The sequence below is a fragment of the Peromyscus eremicus genome, chromosome 6, assembly GCF_949786415.1.
Source record: "Peromyscus eremicus chromosome 6, PerEre_H2_v1, whole genome shotgun sequence".
In the NCBI taxonomy this organism is placed as follows: Eukaryota; Metazoa; Chordata; class Mammalia; order Rodentia; family Cricetidae; genus Peromyscus; species Peromyscus eremicus.
Genome location: NC_081421.1, coordinates 88487240 through 88512634, shown reverse-complemented (window position 1 = coordinate 88512634; position 25395 = coordinate 88487240). Strand labels below are relative to the sequence as shown.

Here is a 25395-nt window from a genome sequence, read left to right as displayed (position 1 = left end):
TATTGCCAGCTATCTGTGCGGCAATTTGGGGGGGGGACTTATTTTTTTTTTATTTATTTTTATGTGTATGAATATTTGTCTGCATGTATGAAAGTATAATGCATGCATGCCCAGTGCCCACAGAGGTCAGAAGAGGGTGCTAGATCCCCTGGAACTAGGGTTATGGACAATTTTAAGCCACCCTGTGTGTGCTGGAATCCGAACCTAGATGCCCTGCAAGAGCAGCAAGTGCTTTTAACCACTGAGCCGGCTCTTCGGCCCCTAGTATGGCAGTTTTATTCATTGCATCCTCAGTGTTGTGTACATGCACGGAAGTTAGCAGAGATTTGCTGAACAAATGCCTCTGTACAGGAAAGCTATTGGCCTGCTTTCCACGTTGGAATCTCCTTTGCTCTTCTTCCAATTCATCATTACTTGTTGTGACCAGCCTACGTTTCAAGACTAGCATCTTAGCCAGGTGTGTTGACACACACCTGTAGCTGCAACACCAGGAGATAGAAGCAGAGGATCAGGAGATTGAGACCAGCATCAGCTATACAGGACCTATCTCAAAACAAAACAGATACAGACACACACACACACACACACACACACACACACACACACACACACACACAACTAGCTTTTCGAACCTGGGTCAGGATTCTAAGTGAAAGCCCCTTCCTTCGTTTCTTTCTCTGGAGTTTGTTAAGCTCATAACTTTAGCTGGGATGGGAGAAAGGAAAGACAATGCAAATAGTTGGACAGAAAAATTTCAAATCATAAGGCTTAAGCTTGCTTTAATTTTATTAGAAAGTGGCTTTATGAAAAATAAATCACTAGAAAAATTAAGATAAGGCGAATTTGAGAAAAATTTAGAGTATATGATAGAATTGTTACAATATATAGCTAAGTAGATTTTTGCTGGTTTGTGTTGTTGTTGTGTTGTGTTTTGTTTTTAACCATACTGCTTAAGAAATCTGAAGAACACTTAAAGATGACGTGGTTTGGGGCCGCATAATTGTGTTTGCAGATCTTGCATTACGATGTCTGGTTGAAACCTATGCTGCCAGTTTTGAGGAAAGGAATGAAGAGCCTTTAGCCAAACGCGTAAAGAACGATAAAAGAGACAAGGAAAGTAGCACTTTGTCCAAGGAAGAAAATGAAGCAAATGCCCCGGAGACGTGGGCCCCTGTGGCTGGCATTGTCATTGCGCTCTGCTGTCACCACAGGTGTGACTGGAGACACTATGTGGGCAAAGAGTATTTCAGGGCTCTGGGCCTTGGGCCGGAGGAGTTCTACTATTTCCAGAGAATGAGTAGTTGGGCAACATGTGGAATGAGAAGGACATCTTTGGGAGCCTCAGATATCACCACAAAGAGAAAAGATGATCAGAATTATGACAACGAAGAGCATGATGACAGAGGAGACAGACTCCCAGATGGCGGCACTGATAGTGTGCCTGGGTGAGTGACGACTTTTCTAATGCACCACACTGAAGGGGAGTGAGTATTTTATTACCATAAAGGAGCCCCCTTGTCGGCTCCTGTGGGTGGCATTTCAGGACCTCCCACAGAGGCCTAGAACCTTAGATAAAACAGAACTCTGCGTGTTAGCATTGCAGTTACCTCCCCATTGATCTAATAACCAAGATGGCTCCACAGTGACTAGTGAGTGAGTAACATGCAGTGTGGATATTGTAGACATGATCATTCCCCAGGTAGGAAGGAGTTGGGTAAGGATGGCGTTGCCAGTGGTTCATTCTGGGAATTTTCCTTTTAATATTTTCAGACTGTGGTAGGCCTTGGGCAAGAGATACCAGAGAAAATGAAATTGAATTGTTGCTTCTTAGTCATTTGGCTAAGATCAAGTATAGAAAGTGAAACTGACTAGGAAGAAGGATTCTTTTTTCAGATGACTGCTATCAACAATTTAGTCCAGGAAGTACAGTTTACAGTCTAATTTTGGAGTAGGCTAAAACACATTTGAATTGCGATCATCTTGTCTTGACAAGTCTGGAAAGCAGCAGACACAGCACCTGTACTGCCGCCTACTTAGCAGCTTCCTAGGGGACAGCAGTGACCAAGCTTCTCAGGAACTTTTACAAGCTTTAACTCTCCGTGTGTTTATTCACCGTAGAGCTCTTACTGCTGAAGAAAAGAAGAATATAGGACATCTTTGCAAACTGCTGATTGACCAAGGCCGACTCCAGTATTTACAGCAGAAAGGCTTCCATCCTGCCTTACAGTACTATACAGAGCCGTTGGTGTCTCTGGAGAACGTATTACTAACTGCTGTACCAGCTCATCTGTCATCGCAGGAAGCAACTCAGTAACAGAAAAGAAGTGTGAACGTCACTTGTCATCTCAAACAAAAAATTTACATTCCTTTTAAATTATATTTTTATATTCACAAAAATATAAATAACTTTTTTTTGTGTGTGCGTGTTTTTTTTTTTTTTCTTCCAAAGTCCAAACAGAGGATTCACCAAGTATTCCTTTTCAGCAGGGCCCTTTGAATTACTTTATCCATCAGAGTGTATAGAGACTGGCAGAGTCAGACCGTTGACTTGGTCATCTGAAACACATATAATACATCAACATATAATTACAGTATAAACTATGTGTATTCTGGGAAATTTATCTTTGGTTTTATTTGATATGTTTTATTTTTTGAGCTCCAGTTATAATAACCAATGCCATTTTGCAACAAGGGTCAGTCTGAGTGTGGGACTTTTTTCAGAATGGGTCTAGAAAGAATACTTGCCATCTTCTCAAATGCAGACAAATTTAGAAATGTAGGAATTGGCAAATGACATCACCATTGAAGTTCCAGAGCCATACCTGGATTTGTGCTCTCAAGAGTCTGTCCATGACTCCAGAACCGAAGAGATGATTTCAGGGGGAAAATAATCTTACTTTAGGTCTTTGATGGATAATTAGCTAGTGCAAACTTCTAGAGAAGGTTGCTTGTAAACAAATCACCAATCAAATTTGAAAGTTGCACGTAGCTTCTAAAGTTAATTCAGTATCTTTTATCAGCCTCTTATGTATAAATGTAACTATAAAAAAATAAGTAGGTTTTCTCCTGTTTGGGAAAATAATTAGTTTTTGTTTGTATGAGACAGGGTCTCATTTACTAATCCTTGGCCAGCCTGGAACTCAGAGATACCCCTGCCTCTTCCTTCCAAGTGCTGGGATTAAAATCATGTGCCCATGCCAGCAGAAAAAGTAATTTGGATTAAAGTACAAATTATATAATGAAACCAAAACCTCACATTTAGGCTTTACATAACTGATAAGTAGTTTCTATGCCCAAGCAAATATTAAACCATATATGTCATAAGAATATTCCTCTTCCACATCTTACCTTGGATTTGTTTCTACATTTGTAAACATTATTTTAGTTGTTAGTAAATATGCAAAGACGAAGATTCAGAATCACTGACTTTAGATATTAGAATGACACTGGGATCACTATCTGTATTTGGTGGGCCTATGACTAAGTAGAAGCCAAACACCCTTACCTCCTGGCCTTTCTGTTTTAATTGAATCTCGTGTTTAATTAGGTTTAAATTCCAACCCTACCACCTCAGCTGGCAAGTTACTTCATCTCTTTGTGCCTCAATTTTCTCCTCTTAAAATAGTGATGATGATAACAGTTATAAAACCTACCTCACAAGGTTGTGTATATCACATGAGGTATCACAGGTAAACCAATTTGAATGGTTCCAAGCATAGAGTTTTCACGACCTACAGTAGCACCAGTGGCTCCTTCTGAAGAGAACATTGCTAAGCAGCCTCTGGATACCGGGGAGGGTCCCCTAAAGGAAAGGCTAGCACTGTGGTTGCACTCCTTTTCAAAGTGACTGGTACATGGAGTGAGTTAAAATCTCCCTTTTGCATCCATAGCTCTTTCCATTTGTACTAATTACAAAGCCAGGGTTTTCTGTTTCTATGCTGTTATTTCACTGCCTTTATTAACAAGATAGTGTTCTTTGCCTTGTTCCTCTGGTTTTCTTGATTATAGAAATGTTTAATTCTAAATTATGAGATGAAGTGTTTGTAATCTGTATATTATGCCTCATATTCCAACTGTGGAATAAAGTCCATGTTCTCAATGTTTTTCACCCCCAAGTCAAATTTTTTTTTAATTATTCCTTGTAGATTATAGAAAAACAGAATGATGAGGAAGGTGTGTTCATGCTCCAGCTGACATGTCTGCCACTTGATTAAAAAGAAAAAAAGTAATGATTCTTTAAGAATCTGGGGGCTCTATTTTCTTTATTATAAAGCCTTTGTCCAGTGACTGATGGAGGCAGATGCAGAGATCCACAGTCAGGCACCAGGCTGAGCTCTGGGAATCCAATCGATGAGAGAGAGAGGAGGGATTCAGGCGGAGGACATCAAGATCACAATGGGAAGACATGCAGAGATGACAGGCCACACTGGTGGAAGCCCATGAACAGTAGACTAGTGGCTGTGAAGCCCCCATGGAATCGGACTAGACTGGATATGGAAGACGGTGTTTGGCTCGAACAGTTTGGGGGGCACCCAGACATGGGGATCGGGATCCATCCCTGGTGCATGGGCAGGCTTCTGGAACCCAGTGCCTGTGGTGTGACACCTTGCACAGTCTTGTGCAGTGGGGAGGGCCTTGGACCTGCCTAGGCTCAGTGTGCTGGGCTCTGCTGACTCCCCATGGGAGACCTTGATTTCGGGGATGTGGGGATGTGGGGATGTGGGGTGGCTTGGGAGGGAGGGCTGGGGAGTGGGAGGAGGGAGGAGATGGGATCTGTGGGTGGTATGTAGAGTGAGTAGAAAAGTTCTTAATAAAGAAAAAAATTGGGGGGGCTGGAGAGATGGCTCAGTGGTTAAGAGCACTGGTTGCTTTTCCACAGGACCTAGTTAAATTCCCCCACACCCACATGGCAGCTAACAACTCTCTAACTCCAGTTCCAAGGGATCTGATGCCCTCTTCTGGATTCTGCAGGTACTGCATGCACATGCTGCACGGACATACATGCAGGCAAAATGCCCCCACACATAAAATCAATGAATTAAAATCTAGGCCAGGAGTGTAGCTGTGGATTTGAGCCCCAGCACTGGAGAATCATGTTTACAGAGGGAAACAAGGAGAAGTACGGTTTCCTTCCCTTGATTATGCAGCGAGTGCAGCTGAGGAAGTATTTCCTTGATTCCATTTGAAAGACTATCTTTACAGCTTCTCTCCTAGTAGTTACCAAAATTATGACCAGAGCCAAAACTCATTTTCCCCTCTTAAGTGTTGGCCAGTTTGATGGAAAAGACAAGATAGAATAAGAAATCCATAAAAGAATTAATGGAAAGATAGAACTTAATTGTATATGCATTCTCTTCCCAAAATATTTAATCTGTGTTGTATATATATTTTATTTTTCGAGACAAGGTTTCTCTGTGTAGCTTTGGAGCCTGTCCTGGAACTCACTCTGTAGAACAGGATGGTCTCGAACTCACAGAGATCCGCCTGCCTCTAGGATTACAAGGCGTGTGCCACCACCACCCAGCTCTGTGTTGTATATTGTGAAGGCCCAAATTACTCAAAGTCAGAGAATCTGAGCTTGCTTTACCCAGAAGGGCTACATAAAGGGATGATTTGACCACAGGTGTGGTTACCAGGTGTTTGGAAGGGTTGGTTGTGCAGTGTGCTTTGATCTAGCAAGGGGGAGGTCTTTTGCCCCGCCCCTGTCCCTTTTGAAAAGATAGAAGGGGCCGTTGGGTTTTGACCCAGGTCCTCCCGAAGCTATCCTGTATTTCTGTCTTTCTCCTCTTCAATATCTTTCTACCTAAAAGTTTCTTATCCCTCTCTCCTCCTCATAGGAACTGTTTTAAGAGGTGGAAGCCGGCCTCCCACAACACATAAATCTCATACCTGTTCGCCGTGACTCTTGGATATATGCACGCATGAACTGAAGCCCAAACAGCTCCTGTTCCTCCTCTCCTTCTGCGCAGTCACTGGGAGGAAGCGTCACTTCCAGTCTCAGCGGGTTGTCTCGGAAGTTGACAAACCTAGCAGTCGACCAGAAAACAGTATTTTATAGGTACCATAGAAGTGCATGTACATTTATTTCCCTGGGAAAAGATCAAGAGACAGTCTATAGAATTACTATTTTCAACTGCTTTCAATATCTGATTATCTTGCTGGGTATATCTAATATACCCCAAGAAGAGACAGTGTTTCTCCCCAGAGCTTACAAAGAGAACTAGTAGTTCATAACATGTAGTTAATGCGATGAGAGCAAGTTGTATCATAAATCTATGACTAATGCTATGAACATAGTTTGTGCCTGTTTTTATGGATCGATGCCTTAATCAAGTACAAAGCTAAAGTTGCTGGATAAGTCAATGTATGAATGGTTTTTGTTGTGGAGGTTCTCAATTTGGGTATCCATTGCCTCATTCCATCAGAAAATTACATTTTGGAGAGAATTTTATTCATGTTCTAATAAGTAGCAAAAAAAAAAGTCTGCTTTCTATAGGCTAATACAGTTACCTGTGCCTATTTGTAGTTATTCAGAAGGAAACGTCACTATTTTATTCTTTTGATTTTTGTATTGCAAAGCGTTGGTTAGCAGTATAAAGAGAATTTTCATGATATTGTCACCAACAAAAGAACATTCTTTAAACTGATAAATCCCAGTACCATTTTAGTTTCAAGAATTATTTCTTGAATAAGCTAGATTGGTGTTATGTGAGTCACACTCATGAAATTTTTAAAGCATTGGGGTTTAAAAATTTAAAATATATGGGGTTTTTTTTTGAATGAAGGAATAAATTGACTTTATTCACAGCAAAAGTTATTGCATTCATAGAAAATCCTGAAGGGCCAAAAAAAAAAAAAAAAAAAAAAAAAAAGATCCTTGGACTGGGTGATTCCTGAGATATAATGTTAATATACAAAGTCAATTGGATTTTTATCCAATGAGATGAGCAATATAATGAAGAATGAAGACATAGACAATGGACTTAAGACTGTATATAATAACACAAGACATGAAATATTCATGGAATTTAAACATGTGCAAAGCCTGCAGACTGAAAAATACAAAACACTGCTGAGAGAATTTTAAAGTCTAAATACATGGTATGATATTCCATGTTTCAGGGTAAAATTGGTCAAAAATGGATTGCATTAGAATATATGTTTAAAATATATACACTCAAGCTGGAGAAATAGCTCAATAGTTAAGAGCACTGGCTGCTCTTAGAGAGGACCTAAGTTCAATTCCCGGCACCCACATGGCAGCCCAACCCTCTGTGACTCCAGTTCCAAGAGATCCAATGCTCTCCTCTGGCCTCCATGGGCACCTGGCAAACAAGTGGTGTGCAGGTAAAACACCCATACACAAAAGGAAAATTTAAATACTCAAATATGCAGTCATATAAATCACAACCCAAATGTGTCGGTCAGGGTCTGTAGTCATTCTGCTCCCAGGAGTAAGTGTGCCATGCTGTAACCACACCCTTGTACCTCAGATTTGTCATTTCTTCCATGCAGCCTGGAATATCTTGCAGTTTATTGTTGCTGAGAACAAGAGTCCCCAAGTTTTTCATATTTCTGATTGTTTCTGGCAGGCATGTTATTTCATTCCTCTGTAGCCACAATGTATGTAAACTTTGCATTCTGGAAAATAGAATGCTGCAATCAGTAGTCACCTTGAATATGAAAAGCTGGCCTCATCGTATCATAACCTTCAATTTATGAAGGTTAAAAATCATTTAACCTTCAATTTTTAAAATTAATTTAATAATTTAGTTATTAATTATTTAACATTTAATAAAAATGTAGTTATTCTTTTGACAGACTTCATTCTTTCTCATTACCTGATGTTGCCAGGGAAACTACATCAGGGAATTGATTAAAGACTAGCTTTCATGCAGGGGCAGAAATGAAAACATTTACACTGCATGTTTTTTATAGTTTTCTAAATGAACAGCTGTAAATGTCACATAATATGAATCTTAAAAATCAAGAATTGATTTGATTCTGGTCAAGGCAGTATGGACTTGGGTCAAGATTCCTAGGTTCAAATCCAGTTAATGTCACTCACTGAGCCTTGGGCCTAAGTGACAAACATCTCTGCATCGGTTCCCTCATCCTTTAGTAGTGTACGCAGAAGTGCCTGGCATGCACTAAGCGGTGTGATTACTGTGGCATGTTCTTGGTAATGTCTTGAAAGCAATTAGTTTTCCCTTCCCTAAATCCTCTTACATATTTGAAATAAATGTAAATAACTCCCTGAAAGAATACATTTTGAACTAATTGGGTCTTTTATGATTATTATGGGCTCCTAGTTGTCGGGTATATTGTTTCTTATTTTTTCATAGGTGGCTTTGACTTGCCGGTAGCATCAATTTTACCTTTCTAGACTGTCAGGAAGTTGTTGAAGGCTGTTGCTTCCCATATCCAGCCACTCAAGGGCAGGCATGTTCAACACAGCAAGAGGGATTGTGGTGAAGTGGTTCATACTCAGATCAAGGTGGGTGAGTTTTAACAGCTTGCTGAGCTAAAAAGGAAAGTGGGCTTTTTAAATAGTTGTCCACAATGTAGAGTACTAGAAGACTCACACTGGTAAACTATTTCACATAAAAAGTTCATATTGCACGAGCTTTATATAACTAGCAGTCCACAAATCACACATAAAACTGAATAACTTCTGGCATTACACTTGAGCTTTGCTTAGACACAGGAGTCCACAATAAATAAAATAGAAGGATAATGGAAGCTGGGCATGGTGGTACATGCCTATAATCCCAGAGACTGAGGGCAGCCTGGGCTACAAAGACACTTTCTCAAAAAAAAAAAAAAAAAAAAGGCAGGTGTGGTGGTACATGCCTTCAATCCCAGCACTAGAGCCAAAGGCAGCGGATTTCTCTGAGTTCAAGGCCATCGTGGTCTACACAGTGTGTTCCAAGACAGCCATAGCTATGCAATAGACCCTGTCTCAAAAAAACAACAACACACTAGGTAGTCTGGGCTCCCAGTAAAATGAAATGAAAATCTTTTATTCAAAGACAATTTGTCTTCCAAGATAACCAAGTTCCAGGGTTAATAGGACCTGTGTGGCAAAAGTATCCTCCACCCCAGGAAGCATTTCTCATATTTCTCATGTTTATTTTCAGCCAGCAACTGAGAATTATAAGGGAAAACTTGCTCTTTAAGATAACAGTTGCGGGCTGGAGAGATGGCTCAGTGGTTAAGAGCACCGACTGCTCTTCCAGAGGTCCTGAGTTCAATTCCCAGCAACCACATGGTGGCTCACAACCATCTGTAATGAGATATGGTGCCCTATTCTGGCCTGCAGGGACACATGCAGGCAGAATACTGTATACATAATAAATAAATAAATCTAAAAAAAAAAAAAAAAAAGATAACAGTTGCCTTACTGACTTACTCGCATTCACTGTCTCAAACATCGAGCTCACTCCATAATAATTCTGGTTTAAAGTGCAATGAGTGACTGCGGATCTTATACCACACAGCACTGTGCTCAGCAGAAGAAGAAGAATGTGTTACTGTGGCAATCCTGTCACCCTGCTTCTCAGAGCTAGTGCCTGTCCCAAATTTCGTATCTGTCATGACTATGCACGTCTTTTATATTTTGTTACTATATGGAAATATTTGCCTTTCTAAGTAATATTTTTTTCATGGAATGTATTATTTTATGGTTCTCACATTTGAGGATTATATTGGACTGGCACTGGGGTTAAAGGTGTATGCCACCATGCCTGGATTCTCTCATCAGTTTTAAAATGTATTCATGGTAATGCTTAGAGCTCCTTTAAAAAAAATCTAAAAATATCTATTATTGAGGCTGGAGATGGCTCAGCAGTTAAGAGCACTAGCTGCTCTTCCAGAGGACCCTGGTTCAATTCCTAGTACCCACAGGTCAGCTCACAACTGTCTGTAACTCCGGTTCCAGGGCATCTGACATTCACACACAGACATACATACAGGCAAAGCACGAATGCACGTAAAAAATAGTATCTATTAAGTTATTTCTGTTTTCCACTTTTATTTGAGAAAACTAATTATGTGATTAGCCCCCGGTTGTACTTAAATAAATGAATAATTATGACAGCAACCACACAAAGGCAGTGTCATTATTTCTGTTTTATGAATAAAATCACTCAGAGAGTTCATGTAACTCGATGAACTCAAGCTGTTATAGACCTAAAGCCACAAAATTCCTTCCTCTTTATCCTACTGGAAGCTTTAAGATATAAGAATTTAATTAACATTTACAAAACACACTAAACAGCCTACCCACTTGGCTGCCAAGGGTCTGTATTTTGGGTTTTGTTTTGTTTGGGTTTTTTTTTTTGTTTTTTTTTGTTGTTGTTGTTTTTTGAGACAGGGTTTCTCTGTGTAGCTTTGCGCCTTTCCTGGAACTCACTCTGTAGCCCAGGCTGGCCTCGAACTCACAGAGATCTGCCTGGCTCTTCCTCCTGAGTGCTGGGATTAAAGGCATGAGCCACCACCGCCCAGCGGTTCTGTATTTTGAATTCCTTCTGTACCATCTGCACCAAGAAGTACACAAATACAGTGTTTTGTAGTTAGTGCAAAAAAGCAGGAGCTGAGGAGATGGCTTAGTGGGTAAGAGTTAGGACCTGAGTTGGGATTCTCAGCACTTGAGTAAAAAGCTGTATGTGTAGCACATCTGAAACCCCAGCGCTGGGAAACAGAAACAGAAGGGTCCATGGGGCTCATGATTGGGAAAGATGCCTGAGGACATCTGGCCTATACATATATACATACATACATACATACACACACACACACACACACACACACACACACACGTGCACACAAACACAGGAAGCTGCATGATTCCATCTTGTAGGCGATGCTGTTTCTCCAGCTTTTTAATTCAAGCCATGAATAAAAAAATGCATTTCTGAAAACTGTTATCAGACTTTTCAAACTTTCAGATGATTCAATGTGGAGTATAAAAAAGTGTTTGTGTTAACAGGTACATATACGAATGAGGTGGGTACAATTTAATGTCTGACAGAAAAATCTTCAGTTGCTGACCCCTCAGTAGTACTAAAATCCTTTCTGTTGTTGTTTTGTTTTTTCTGAGGCATGTTCGAACTCTGTAGCTTTGGCTAGCCTGCAACTTGCTATGTAGACCAGGCTAGCTGAGAACTCAAAGAACTCTACCTGCCTCTGCCCCCAAGTGCACACTATCTAGACTCTTTTCATTATAGACCATGGGAAAGATAATAAACCTGTCTGACAGCCTTAGATGTGAAAACAGAAATCCAATATTAGAGGGTGTGTCCAAGGATACACAGCTACTTAGAGGACACACTGTGGCATTAAATGGTCTTTGGGTCAGATCTCGGAATAGTATTTCTAATATTTTAGTAGCAGTTTCCTCTGAAATTGAAACATTCCATCCTGCAGGGAAGCTCTGTAAGCCACCAGGTAAATAACTCTAATTAGCTCCAGGAAGTACCTGAAACTGACCAGATTCACTAGGGTCCTTCTTCCCCAGAGTGAACTACAGAGACTGCTGAGAGTCACTCAGAGACAAGCCAAGAGGCAAGGAAGGGAAGACTCTGAGACCAGACCAGCTGCCTGGAAGAGGTTTGGACTAAATTTGTCGCTTGGAAAGGACACTCCAACTTGTAGAGCGGCCTACAGGCTATGTAGTGTGCTCCAGGTTCCCAGCTTTGTGAGCTGTCACCCATGCAGGGATGAACTTTGGTGGTGCAGCTGTCTGGGAGTCATTTCTGCTCCTGTAAGTAACTTTTCATCCATATTCCTGTAAGGAACCCCAATAAAACTCATGGTTCACCAAGTTGGACTATGGTGTTATCTATATTTTGGTCTGTCATGGGCTCCCTTTCTGGGGTGAATAGACATGTGTGTTGTGTCTCCCCAGGAAAAGTCTTGTCATACAACAGTGACCTGTCTCCTGGAGAATCTAAGGTGAAGAGAATGGTTAATGACATGTCCAAGTTCACATCGCTTGTTAGTGACAGAGTCTATCCTAGAAACAAAATCACATGTTCTAGAAAACATGCATTCTGGCCTTCCTACACGTATAAATTGTTCCTATCACCATTTCCCTCATGTTTTCATTAGAATATTCTAATGTGATGAAACACATATGCTATGTTTTCAAGAGCAAACTGGGAGGAGCTGACTATTACTAGTAACATGCCCAGTGGTTTGGGAAAGAAAAGTCTGATACACTCAAAAAATAAAGTAAGAAAATGAAACTGTACCTTCTGTTTTATTTTATTATTTTTCTTAACTTTGGTCTTGTAAAGTCATGTTTTCAAGGCAGAAAAAGTGTAGACATTTCTTGCTGATTCTAAGAGCATTAGTTTGTTTGAAAGGTAACACGGATGTCTTTGTCAGTTTAATTGAACCAATGACAAGACACTAAGTCAAAGGCAGGAGCCTTTCCAACCTGCTAGCTTACTTTTTACTTGGAAAAGCCTAGGATGTCAGCATGAAGCACACTTCCTACAATTCATGTCATACTCTTTGTCTATTTCAGGAGTGAGCATGCTATAAAAATCAACTAGGAAAAGAGATTTTCTATTCTCTCATTGTTCTTCATAGCAATTACATACATATTCATTCAAAAAAGCATGAAGTGGATTCTAATTCACGGACATCACGTACACCTCTAATCCCAGCACTCAAAAAGCTAAGGAGTAAGAATTGAGAGATCGAGGCCAGCCTAGACTAAATAGGGAGTTTAAGGTCACAACACGCTGCACTATGAGACTATGCCTCACAACAAACAGACAGACAGACAGACAGACAAAAAGCCTCAAGGGCTGGGGATATAGCTTAGTAGCAGAGTGTCTGCTCAGCATGCATGCGACCCTGGATTCAATCCCTAGCAGTTCCAAAATAATCAAGCATGTATGAATAACCACTACAGGAACCCAGGCTTCTCCTTATTATGGGAATATTAAATTAAATAAAGTTCTGTCTTCTCTCCACAGAGAGAAACCCAGTCCAGAAATAATGCAGAACAGTGCCAGCAAGAGAGGAGTCTTGTATGCCAAGTAGAGAGTTGGTTCTAAGAGAAGACTTACTTTTCACTACGTATTTCTTTCCTAAAATAAAATTCATAACACTGCTTCACAAGTTTTTTGTTTGCTGTTTTTCCCCACAACAATCACATGGCCGAGAAGCAAACTGTTAGTAGATGCCAACCAAACAGACATTTAGACCTTCTGACCTCCGGAGGGAGGTCGCTTATATCTCTGTTCACAGCCAGTTCCAGCTTCTCCAAGCTGGCACAGTTGCTCAGCTCTTTGGGGACAGTCTTGATTTTGTTATAGCTAAGAATCAGTTCCTGCAGTCTAGTGAGCAGTCCTGCATAATTAAAAACAACAACAATAAATCTAACAATACACAATAGGAAGCAGGTGGACTTGGTGTTTCCTGTCACTAAGTGCTGCTTACATACTTAAATTACTTGCATATTGGCAAATTCAGTTATTCCCTTCTTCCCTTTTCTCATCTTTAAACCAGGGCACGTTTATCGTGTTGTAGGAGGAAAGGCAGTGGTATTTTATTCTGCTTTATCTAGACTCCATATCCTTGATCAAGGTGGCTATGGATGGTACAGACCCTGCCTAGCATGTACCAGACCCTGGGTAATGGGACACTCGCCCACTTTGTGGCTCTGGCAGGCCTTGTCCTTCTCCCCATTCCCTCTGCCTTGCTAAAACCCATCAGATTACATTCCTAAAACTAGCCAGCAAGGCCTGTTCCCTTATTTGACCACTTCCTCTTCCCGAGGCTGACTACTGAAATCCAGCTATCAAAAACCCACTTTGGTTCACCTAACTAACATGCCCAATTAAAATTAAATACCTCATCCTAACACGGGGTTTCCCATTTTACCTCTACAAATCGCCATTTTCCTATGGGCCACGTCTGTCTCCTCTCAATCCAGAGGCAGTCCTGTGTCCCTCCAGGACAAACACCTCTGCCCCATTCCCCTCACCCCTCTAGGATAAAAACCCCTGCTCCTCTCCCCTCGCCCCTCCAGGACAAGCACCCCTGCCCCCCTTCCCCTCGCTCCTCCAGGACAAACACTCCTGCCCCCCTCCCCTCTCCCCCTTCCCCTTCTCCCTCAGCCCTCTCCCACCACACCCTAGCCCATTCTAAACACAGACCTCCCCTTTTTCTCTTAAAAATTATGCCTGTAAGGCCATTTGCTGCTGTTTTCTGCCTGAGTCCCCACTTAATGAAGGATCTGTCTGTGAAAACAGGTGATTGGGTGTAGTTTGTACCTAATCCGGGGTCCGGGAGAGAGCCATCGCTGTGCGGGAGTCCCCTTCACTGGGCTTGATCTCCAACCGCAAACCCCCAAACGGAACACTACATCCTGAGCAATTTTTCATTTGGGAACATTTTCCCACCGTCTAATGAATCTTTTTCCCCTTTTATTGCCGCAAGTGTGTTCTAAGATAAATAGTTAAACCAGCAATGTTTTCAAAATATACAGGATATTCCCAAAAGCTTTTATCAACTGAAATGTTATCTACTGCCCAGTGTGAGTTTCAATCCCCTGAAGCGTTGAGTTAGATGAAATGTTTAAAACTTTCTGAGGCTTCAGGGATAAGATTTTTATTCTATATATTTTAAGGGGGGGAGGGAAGTGAAAGGAAAAACAGTCCATTTTTCAGGTAGATAAAATAGCACAGGAATAAAAGCAATTATTTTACTTACCAATTCCTCGGGGGATCTCTGAAATCGTGTTTCGAGATAAGTCTAGCACAATGAGATTCTGGAATCTTCCAATGAATTCAGGGATTTTCAGCAAGCCCGTCCGATGAAGTTGCCACTCTTGTAGCTGACTCAGTTTCAGTAAAGAAGAAGGGAGAATCTAAAGTAAAATGAGTGTACAATCATTACATGGCCTGGGTTATTCCAGCATTGTTCTGCTCTGCTATGATAACATGGCCTGGAGTATTATAGCACTGTTCTGCTCTGCTGTGATGACATGGCCTGGAGTATTATAGCACTGTTCTGCTCTGCTGTGATGACATGGCCTGGAGTATTATAGCACTGTTCTGCTCTGCTGTGATGACATGGCCTGGAGTATTATAGCACTGTTCTGCTCTGCTGTGATGACATGGCCTGGAGTATTATAGCACTGTTCTGCTCTGCTGTGATGATATGGCCTAGAGTATTATAGCATTGTTCTGCTCTGCTGTGATGACATGGGATTTGCAGAAGCACTTGAGGATACTTTTCCCTTAATTGGTGACATTTCCAAGCACTTTGGCCTACTTCTACTACTCAAACCTTGGCTTTTATTATTTTTTTAATTGTTAAAAATTTATTCTCGCCGGGCGGTGTTGGCGCACGCCTTTAATCTCAGCACTCGGGAGGCAGAGGCAGGCAGATCTCTGTGAGTTCGAGGCCAGCCTGGGCTACAGAGCGAGTTCCAGGACAGGCTCCAAAGCTACACAGAGAAACCCTGTCTCAAGAAACAAACAAACAAAAATTATTCTCAGTTTTATACAAGTTATTATTGCTAAATCTTTAAGTCTCAACCATAGCAGAATAAACAAAACTATCATATTCTGGCCAGTAATGGACACACATAGATGTCTGTCCTAATGAATGATTCTGTTGTACTTATTAGACTATCCAAGAGCACATACATAATTGAAAATGAGAATATTCCAAAAAATCATTTTGGTGATTTGAATTTCTCTTCCACTTCTTTTATTAAGTATTTTAGATATTTGTTTGTTTTGAGGGAGGGTCTCTCTACAGAGCCCTGGATGTCCTAGAACTCACAATGTAGACCAGGCTGGCCTGGAACTCAGAGAGATCCACCTGCCTCTGCCTCCCAAGTGCTAGGATTAAAGGTGTGTGCCTATTTTATGAGGTTTTTCAAAGTTTTTTTTTTTTAACTCTGAACTCTGAACTCTGTGCCTTTTCCTTTCAAGCCAAATAAAAAAATGAACTAGGAAACTGACCACATAGCTAACAATACCTCCATGAATGAAAAACAAACACTGATCCAGGGGTTTGAAACCCTTGTAAAAATTAGTCTATCTGATGTAATTGAGCACAGCTGTGCATGTGTGTTCATACCCATATGAGGGAGAGAAAAATATCGATCAGGGGGATACCTAACAAGAAATGCCCCCTTCCATTTTGAAGTCTAAACTGCTAGTTTAGCTATGTGATTTGTGTTAGCCTGGTCATCACTGTTGTAGAGCACAGGGGCTATCTGCTTATTAGAAGGATCTAGAGAATAATATCACAAGGGATCTGAGTTCAGGTGGGGTGGGAGCAAAGAAACTCTTCGGGAAAAAAAATCATGCATTTACATTTCTTTTCCATTGTTCATGTTGCCCAAATTCACTTGTGCTATTAATAGAACTTTTAACTCCCGTGATCTTAAAGACGGTCTCCAATCCTCTCAGGCCTTCACTCAGTCCAGAGTGTGGGTGATCAAGAACTGCTTCTAGGGCTCTTACCTTCCACTCTTCTTTTTCTATCTTCAGAATGACTCTCCCATCTTCCCTGGTGACCTTTTCTTTCAGCTTAGTTAAGCTTACCCGGTCTTCCCAGATCCGCACCAGCCTAAGACACAGGACACATTTTTATTCATAGGTAATGGCAAAAGTAGCGTTCAAAAGGTCCATCCAAACCACTGATACACAGTGAAGGAAACAGAGACCGTGCATGAATCTGAGAGAGAGAGCAAAGGCTAAATGGGAAGGGCTGAAGGGAAGATAGACAAGGGGGAAACAATGTAATTAAATGTGATTTTGCATAAAAGAAAAAATGTTGCATGGAGCCAATGCTAACCCGTGCAACAACCTTTCATCTGATTTCCAGTACCGTTGGCTCAGTGCTCATCATGGCAGGAAGCAGACAGGCATGGCAGTGGCTCCTAATTCCCCCGATCAGTTCTATTAACTGGGGCCACTCATTCGAACTTATGAGCCGACGGGGGTCATTCTCATTCAAACCACCACATCTTCTAAAATCTCTTTTGTGTCCCCGAGCTGCTTAAGATGGTCTTTTTTGAGGCAATGACAGCCTCCCATCTTCTGAAGGTGCTGGCCCTTTAATAACCCTGCATTTCTTCACATTAGCGCTCTCCTCACGTGTATTGGCCTTTGAGAGTGGGCCGTGTCTTGGATTTACTAACACTATTGCTTCAAGGTTGGTTTATTTGTTTTGGTGCTGGGGCTAGCACAGTGCCTTGCACATACTAAGCTCAGTCCTAAGGTTTTAAAAAGTATCACAATTCTCTCTGTATTTTGCTTCTAATAGCATTAGTAAGATATGATTCACATGCTATAGAATTCAACCTTTTCAAGTGTACAAGTCAACGATTGTCTATGTAAATCCACAACATCAAGCAACTGTCTCCACTATCTAATTCCAAAATATTTTATCACTCAAAAATCCCCTTCAGCCAGGTGGCAGTGGTGCACACCTTTAATCCCATCACTCGGGAGGCAGAGCCAGGTGGATCTCTGTGAGTTCGAGGCCAGCCTGGTCTACAGAGCGAGATCCAGGACAGGCACCAAAAACTACATGGAGAAACCCTGGCTCAAAAAAAAAAAAAAAATGTCCCCTTCAATCCTCATTAGCAGACATTCCTCGTCCCCTCTTTCCCTCCCTGATCATCACTATTTTTTTGTACTTATACAATTGCCTGTTCTGTGTCTCATGCAAATAGGGCAATATATAAGTGTGTCTGGCCCCTTAGCACAATTCAAAGTTCATCCACATTGTATAGTACAAATCAGCAATGTACTTCCTTTGATGGTGGGATGGCGCTACTGTACGAATCTATCACATTCATTTGGTCATCCATCAGCTAAAAATTGTATGTCTTGGCTCTTCTATATCACATTGCTAAGAACCTTTGTGTACATGTCTCTTTGTTAACTGATAAATAACGATTATAAAAGGCTATTCTGCCGGGCAGTGGTGGCGCACGCCTTTAATCCCAGCACTCGGGAGGCAGAGCCAGGCGGATCTCTGTGAGTTCGAGGCCAGCCTGGTCTCCAAAGCGAGTTCCAGGAAAGGCGCAAAACTACACAGAGAAACCCTGTCTCGAAAAACCAAAAAAAAAAAAAAAAAAAAAAAAAAAAAAAAAAGAATAGCCTCTTTTTTTTTTTTTTTTCCGAGACAGGGTTTCTCTGTGTAGCTTTGCACCTTTCCTGGGACTCACTTGGTAGTCCAGGCTGGCCTCGAACTCACAGAGATCCGCCTGGCTCTGCCTCCCGAGTGCTGGGATTAAAGGCGTGCGCCACCACCGCCCGGCCAAAAAAAAGCTATTCTTTTGGACCAAACTGGACCTCAACAAATCAGACTGAAAAAATCAAAATAAAGTTCTGTGGTGGTCTGAATAAGAAGCCTCCTCCCCCGTAAGCTCATATATTTGAATGCTTAGTCATCAGGGATTGGCACTACTTGAGAAGGTAAGGGTGGCCTTGTTGGAGGAAGTGTGTCACTGGGGATAGGCTTTGAGGTTTCAGATGCTTAAGCCAGGCCCAGTGTGGCATTCTCTTCCTGCTGCCTGCAGATTCAGATGTAGAACTCTCAGCTCCTTCTCCAGCACCATGCCTGTCTGCACACTGTTCCCCACCATGATGATAATGGACTAAACCTCTGAAACTTCAAGCAAGCTCCAATTACATGCTTTCTCTTATAAGAGTTGTCTTGGTCGTGTTGTCTCTTCACCGCAATAGTACAGTGACTAAGACAAGTTCCATGTCACAAGAACAAAAGAGTTCTCTGGCCTTCTGAAAAATCATGACAGGTGACAGCCCCTTTCCCCACCAACATAGTTCCAATTAGTTTAGTAATGAATTTCCCTCTGCCATAATCCTAACACGTAATCCTAACTTAATCCTAAAGGCAGCGTGAGGTAGTCTGATGTGACATAGCTGTTTATGTTTATAGTTCTGTCTTCTTGTCTTGGTTTTATAAGAAAAGTAAGTTTGGAATGACCAAGCTGCCTCATGTTCTATTATTTCCCTTTTCTGTTCTTAAATCTGTTCTTACTTGGCTTCTTAGAACGAGTGCCGCCTGACCCTAGGAGCATCATTCCACCTATTGAAGATCTTTTGAAACAGGAGCTATGGAGACAGCTGAGGTAGTAAAATGGGGACCCGAGTCCAGATCCCCAGCACCAGTGTGAGCCCATGACACATCTGTAACCCCAGAGGAGGGGAGATGGGATGATGAGAGAATGCCCAGGGTTCAGTGAAAGATTCTGTGATGATAATAATAATAATAATAATAATAATAATAATAATAATATAATAATGTGGACAGTAACTGAGAAAGGCACCCAGCACTAACCTGTACATGCATTTGCATGCTCACACTCACATTCATACATACATGCACACATACACGCAAATGTATAAGGTGGGGAGTGTCTGAGGAGGAGAGCTGACATCTACCTCTGGCCTCCACTTGCGTGTTCACATGTACACTTGCCCATGTACACACCCACCTGAACACCTAAACACACACACACACACACACACACATCTTTAAAATGAATTGCTATTTGACCTTTCACAGGTGGTATATTTTCATTTCTAGGGCTATATTCTTAGGAGAATTGCTGAGGCGTCATATTATAACTTTCTTTTTTTATTATAATTTTTAAAAATGTATTTTACATACCAACCCCAGTTCCCCCTCCCTCCTCTCCTCGTGTTCTCTCTCATGTTGTAACTTTCTAATGAACCAACAGAACAGCATGGCCCCAGCTTCACAGTCTGACTCCCTGCTCTCCACAGCTCTTTCTCACTGTGTTTGTTGGTCTCAAACTCATCGTCCCCCTGCTTCAGCTTCCCAACAGTTCGGATTACAGGCCTGTGCCACCACACCTGGCAAAACCGAGTTTTATAATGCTAGGAGATGGTTTTGTAGTGAAATTGTTTTTAAGGTTAATAGAAAGTAGTTTTCTTTTTTTTTTTTAAACATTTATTTATTTATTATGTATACAGTGTTCTGCTTCTGCTTGCATATATCCCTTCAGGCCAAAAGAGGGCACCAGATCTCATTATTGATGGTTGTGAGTCACCATGTGGTTGCTGGGAATTGAACTCAGGACCTCTGGAAGAACAGCCAGTCAGTACTCTTAACCTCTGAGCCATCTCTCCAGCCCATAGTTTTCTTTTTGTTGTTGTTGTTTTGTTTTGTTTTGTTTTGCTTTTGAGATCTAGCTATTTATTTCCTGGATAATCTGAACACTTAGGAGACAGAAGCAGATGGACTTCTGTGAGTCCAAGGCCAGTGCCTCTCTCTCTCTTTCTCTTACACACATACACACACACACACACACACACACACACACACACACACACACAGTAGCCTAGGATATAAAGGAAGCTAACCTGAGGGCCAAACCACACACGGGAACTGGCAGAGGGAGGTGAATGGGCGCAGAGTCTAACAATGTGGAGTCTGTGCTTCGGACACTTTTGCAATTGCCTTCCCCCCAGTTGGAGCCGCTGGAGTTGAACTTCCTCTTATTTTTTTTTTAATTGACAGTAGCTATTAGCTATTTGCCATTTGCTTCATGAATGAGAACTGCAGGGAGCCATGTTGGTATTCACAAAGAAAGGAGGTATTCCTGCAAGATTAGGTTGAAGGCAACCAATCAGGAAAGTAGGCCAAATGTCAAGATTTCAGAAGCACTGAGAGCCCAATATTAAAATACAGCCCTCCTCTATTAAGAAATCATGTGATCCGGGGGGCTCTGGCTACAGCTCATGGCCATTCAGATAGGTTGGGGAATATGTCCGTCTTCTCCTGTCAGGTGCACGCTAGGTTTCTAGTGGATATAATCCTGAAAATTAGACTGTCATACAAGCCACACTTCTATGGGTGTTAAGGAGGGCTCCGTTTCCACACACAAACATCCTTTTGTTACTCTCAACACATAGTCCATCTGAGTCAATTATTTCCTTTAAGAAGAGTTTGAGAGGGCTGGAGCAATGGCTCAGTGGTTAAGCGCACTGGCTACTTCTCCAGAGGACCAGGGTTTGACTCTTCAGCACTCACAAGACAGCTGGAAACCATCTGTAATTCCAGTCCCAAGGGATCTGACACCCTCTACTGGCCTCTGAGGGCACTTCATGGGAGAGGAATACAGACATACAGGCAGGCAAAACACTCATGCATGCAAAATAATAAAAAAAGAAAAAAATTAAAGACTATTTTGAGGGCTGGGGAGATGGTTCAGTAGTTAAGAGCATTTCATGTTCTTCCACAGGATCCGGATTCAGTTCCCAGCACCCACATGGCAACTCACAGCTGTCAGTAACTTCAGTTCCTAGGGATCCAGTGCCCTCTTCTGGTCTCCATGGGTACTGCACACATGTGGTCGACAGACCTACCTGCAGCCAAACACTCATATACATAAAATAAAAATAAAGCACCTTAAAGAAGATTATTTTGAGTTCTCAGTAAATAAAAATCTATCAAATTCAGCAGAGCTCTTACTAAGTGACCTTTTTATAATGATGAAGTTATAAGTTTCCACTAATCTAAGAAAAAAAAGTCATAGCATACTTGTGCTGAAATTCCTTCTCCCGCTTCACATCTTCATTGTGTTTCTTTATTCTTTCTTCCCAGACTTCCTTGACAGCATTGACGGCCCCAGTACAAACCGCATTTTCTGTCATGATTTTTCCACATTGTAGTCGAGTCATCTACTTCCTTAAGTTCTGAAGAGTTGAGTCACAGGCCACCCAGGAAAGACCTAAGTATGAGAGAGGGGAAGAAGCATCATGTTTCAGAATACTCACAAGCACCACCACAATCATGAGAGGCAATGTTTGTTGAGCACCTCTATCTTCCCCAAACTCTGTTTATTATTTATCCATTCACTCATTCATTCCTCCACTCACAGTTTATTCAGACAAGGCCCACCGTGCTGCCCGGTTTGGCCTCAGACTCTTGGGCTGAAGCAGCCCTCTCACTTCAGCTTCCACATAGGTGGCACTACAGGTGCACACCAGTGTGCCCAGCTGTTCTACATGTGTTTGCACACCAGCGTGCCCAGCTGTTCTACATGTGTTTGCACACCAGCGTGCCCAGCTGTTCTACATGTGTTTGCACACCAGCGTGCCCAGCTGTTCTACATGTGTTTGCACACCAGCGTGCCCAGCTGTTCTACATGTGTTTGCACACCAGCGTGCCCAGCTGTTCTACATGTGTTTGCACACCAGCGTGTCCAGCTGTTCTACACATGTTTGCACACCAGCGTGCCCAGCTGTTCTACACGTGTTTGCACACCAGTTTTACACATGTTTGCACACCAGCATGCCCAGCTGTTCTACACGTGTTTGCACACCAGCATGCCCAGCTGTTCTACACGTGTTTGCACACCAGCGTACCCAGCTGTTCTCCATGTGTTTGCACGCCAGCGTGCCCAGCTGTTCTCCACGTGTTTGCACGCCAGCGTGCCCAGCTGTTCTACACATGTTTGCACACCAGTTTTACACATGTTTGCACACCAGCGTGCCCAGCTGTTCTCCATATTTGCACACCAGTGTGCCCAGCTGTTCTCCCCGTGTTTGCACACCGTATCTTATTTTAAACCCATGTAAGACACGATGTGAGGATTTTTGTTGCCTTTGACATTCCCGTGAGGAAAGCAAATCTTAGAAGAGCCCGCATGGTAGGAGCAGGAGCTTTGCTACCATGTCATGCATAAGGACGAAAACCCACGACTAGACTTGCATCCAACCATGGGAAAGTTATTAAACAACGGGTACATAAGTCTAGGGCCCTCGAGATGGCCCAGCAGGTAAAGGTGCTTGCCCCAAGCCTGACAACCTCAGAGGGTCCAGGCTCCAGCTGTGTCTACCACATAGGCCTTTCACACAAGGAGATTAGTTAAACCTATGGTTTTTAAAGATGGCTAGAGAGACAGCTCAGTGATTAAGAGCATTTGCTCCTCTTCCCAAAGACAGACGTTTGGTTCTCAGCACCCACATCATGAGGCTCCCCACTGTCTGTAACTCTAGTTCATGGGGGTCTGATGCCATCTTCTGGCCGCTCACAGAAATGTACATGTACATATGTTTCAAAAATAATATAATAAATAAATAACTTTTCTAAAAATTCAAGAGAAAGAGTAGGAGAACTATTAGGAAGTAGAAAGTGACTCACAGAGAAGATAGAAAGTTCAGAAGCAAGAGAAGGCCACAGAAGTGTAACTGTGAGCAGAGTGTGCTACATGTATGCATCAACGTGTTGTGGTGAAACCCAGTGCTCACACTTAACATGTACTAAAAGAGGAAAGAAAAAAAGCAATCAAAGAGGAACAATAAGATGGAAAAAAACCCTGGAAATCCAAATGACAAAAAAAAAATCATAAATTGTACTTAGCTTTAGGATTCTGTAGATTAAACCAAAATAAACTATCTACACACATCCTGTCAGAATGGCTGATAGTAACAGACTGACTCTACCCAGTATCGGTACAAGCTTGAGTGAGGAATTTCCCCCAGTGCTGTGCGTTGGTGGGAATGTAAATTGACTGTAACTACTCTGAAGAGCATAGGTGATACACAAGGTGTACACATCCCCTCTCAGTAACAGGTAGACTAGGCCTTCACTATGCAATGTGAACAAGTCCCCAACAGTGACTTTTCAAAGTATCAAGATGATGATGACAATGATGATGATGACGACAATAAATAACGAATGCCTCCTGGAGATTTACTTTTCCATGGATTAAAATTACTCAAGGTGCATGGGGGTAGACAGAAAAAGAAGCAGAGAAGAGCTGTTACAAGAAAAAAATTAGGGTGGCTATGTCATTAGAAATATGCAGAAAATTACTAGGATTAATAGGGTACTATTTCTCAGGAATGCATGAAGCCCACAGACAGGAATTGAGTGTGAAATCTTTCTACAGGAAATAAACCTTGGTGTTAGGCATAATGGTACATGCCTGTTGGTGGGCTGAGGCAGGAGGATGGTGAGTTTGAGACCAGCTTGGAATATATAACAACATCTTGCCAAAATAAGAAGGAAGGAAAGGAGGAAGGAAGGAAGAAAGGAAGGAGGGAGGGAGGGAGGGAGGGAAGGAAGGAAGGAAGGAAGGAGGGAGGGAGGGAGAGAGGGAGAGAGAGAGAGAGGGAGGGAGGGAGGGAGGGAGAGAAGGAAGGAAAGGACAGATGGATAAAAGAAGAAAGGGAGAGATGGTGGGGGAAGACACCATAGAGAACATGGACTAGTGACCTAATTGCCTGGGCATGTGACCTATAATTTATTGTGTCAGATGTTAATAAAATTGAAGCGAGTACTAAATACTTTCAACAATATAAAATAAAAATATTTAAAGAATGCACGCTGTCTCTGTTAGTTATTTGGTGGCGCTCTTACCCTGCGAGGAAATGTCACAAAACACGACAGAATCCACTAACAAGAGTTTTATTAAGATGAAAGAGACAGATGAGTACTCAGGCCTGCGGAGAGACACGTGTGTGGGGAAGAAGAAGGAGGAGAAGGCCGGGAATATGGCGCCGGCTTATAAAGGCTGGGTGGCACATGCGTACACAGGTCGATGTAGCTACTCCACGCATGCGCATAGATCACATGGTTGTGTTGCGCGCTCTTATGCAACCATGCAAAGCCACGGGGTCCTGGTCACGTGAGACGCCTTGACCCAGAAATGGCTATTTTGACCTGGAACTGGCTAGGCGGAAGTGTCTAGATCCGCCGGGCATGCGCAAACATGCCCAACCGTGGGGGCATGTTGTGAATCCACCAGTCTCCATATATGTATTGTTTTATTATATATAAACACTCATTTGCTAACTTATTTCATTGTTTGACATTAAATACTACTCATCTCTAATATTAATTTTCCTAAAATGACAGATTCAGAAAACAAGCTCATAATAACACATTTGTGCATCTAACTGCTTTGTGAGGAAAAGCACTTAGCCTAGCAGTGAGGTAAGCATGCTGATACCACGATGGGAGTCTGCTTCCCAAAGTTAAAAAAAAAAAAAAAAAAAAAGAGTCAGGGAAATACAATCTTAAATTCTTGCTTGCAGGGAAGCCTATCTCCTATGTCCCAGAGAGTGACAATATGTGAGTGAGGACAATCCCCTAAAGGACTCATAAGTTAAACTCAAGTCCAGTACTACATGGGTGCACTTACACACATAGTGAAGTCATCATTGGCAATTCACTTATGCATAAGGAACGGAGGAAAATTGTTCTGGAAAAGCACTCACCGTTGGGGGATGCTGCAGCCAACACACATACCCAGAGGTCCTGATTTTCAGCTAGAAACACGAGGTGATTTTCTTTCCAGTGTGGATCCAAATGACTGAACTCCTCTGTCAGGCTGTAACGAAGTGAGAA

At 42.0% G+C, this 25395-nt stretch overlaps 2 protein-coding genes across 4 annotated transcripts in view; one reads left to right on the top strand and one right to left on the bottom strand.

Annotated features, from left to right (window-relative positions):
- Trmt13 (tRNA methyltransferase 13 homolog) overlaps positions 1–4099 on the top strand; it is a 20708-nt gene extending 16609 nt beyond the window's left edge. For all 3 annotated transcript variants that reach the window (XM_059266150.1, XM_059266148.1, XM_059266149.1), the window contains 2 exons: positions 1013–1445; positions 2119–4099. In XM_059266150.1, coding sequence (XP_059122133.1) covers positions 1013–1445; positions 2119–2314 — 629 coding nt within the window. In that variant the 3' untranslated portion in view covers positions 2315–4099. The remainder of the gene's footprint in view (positions 1–1012; positions 1446–2118) is intronic.
- On the bottom strand, positions 2414–25395 carry Lrrc39 (leucine rich repeat containing 39). Its single transcript, XM_059266151.1, has 9 exons — positions 25266–25395; positions 21580–21769; positions 16500–16605; positions 14731–14887; positions 13229–13365; positions 8379–8524; positions 7489–7641; positions 5890–6026; positions 2414–2556 (listed from the first exon to the last, which is right to left on the bottom strand). The coding sequence occupies exons 2-9, from the start codon at positions 21717–21719 to the stop codon at positions 2504–2506; spliced, it is 1029 nt and encodes a 342-aa protein (XP_059122134.1). The 5' UTR covers positions 21720–21769; positions 25266–25395; the 3' UTR covers positions 2414–2503.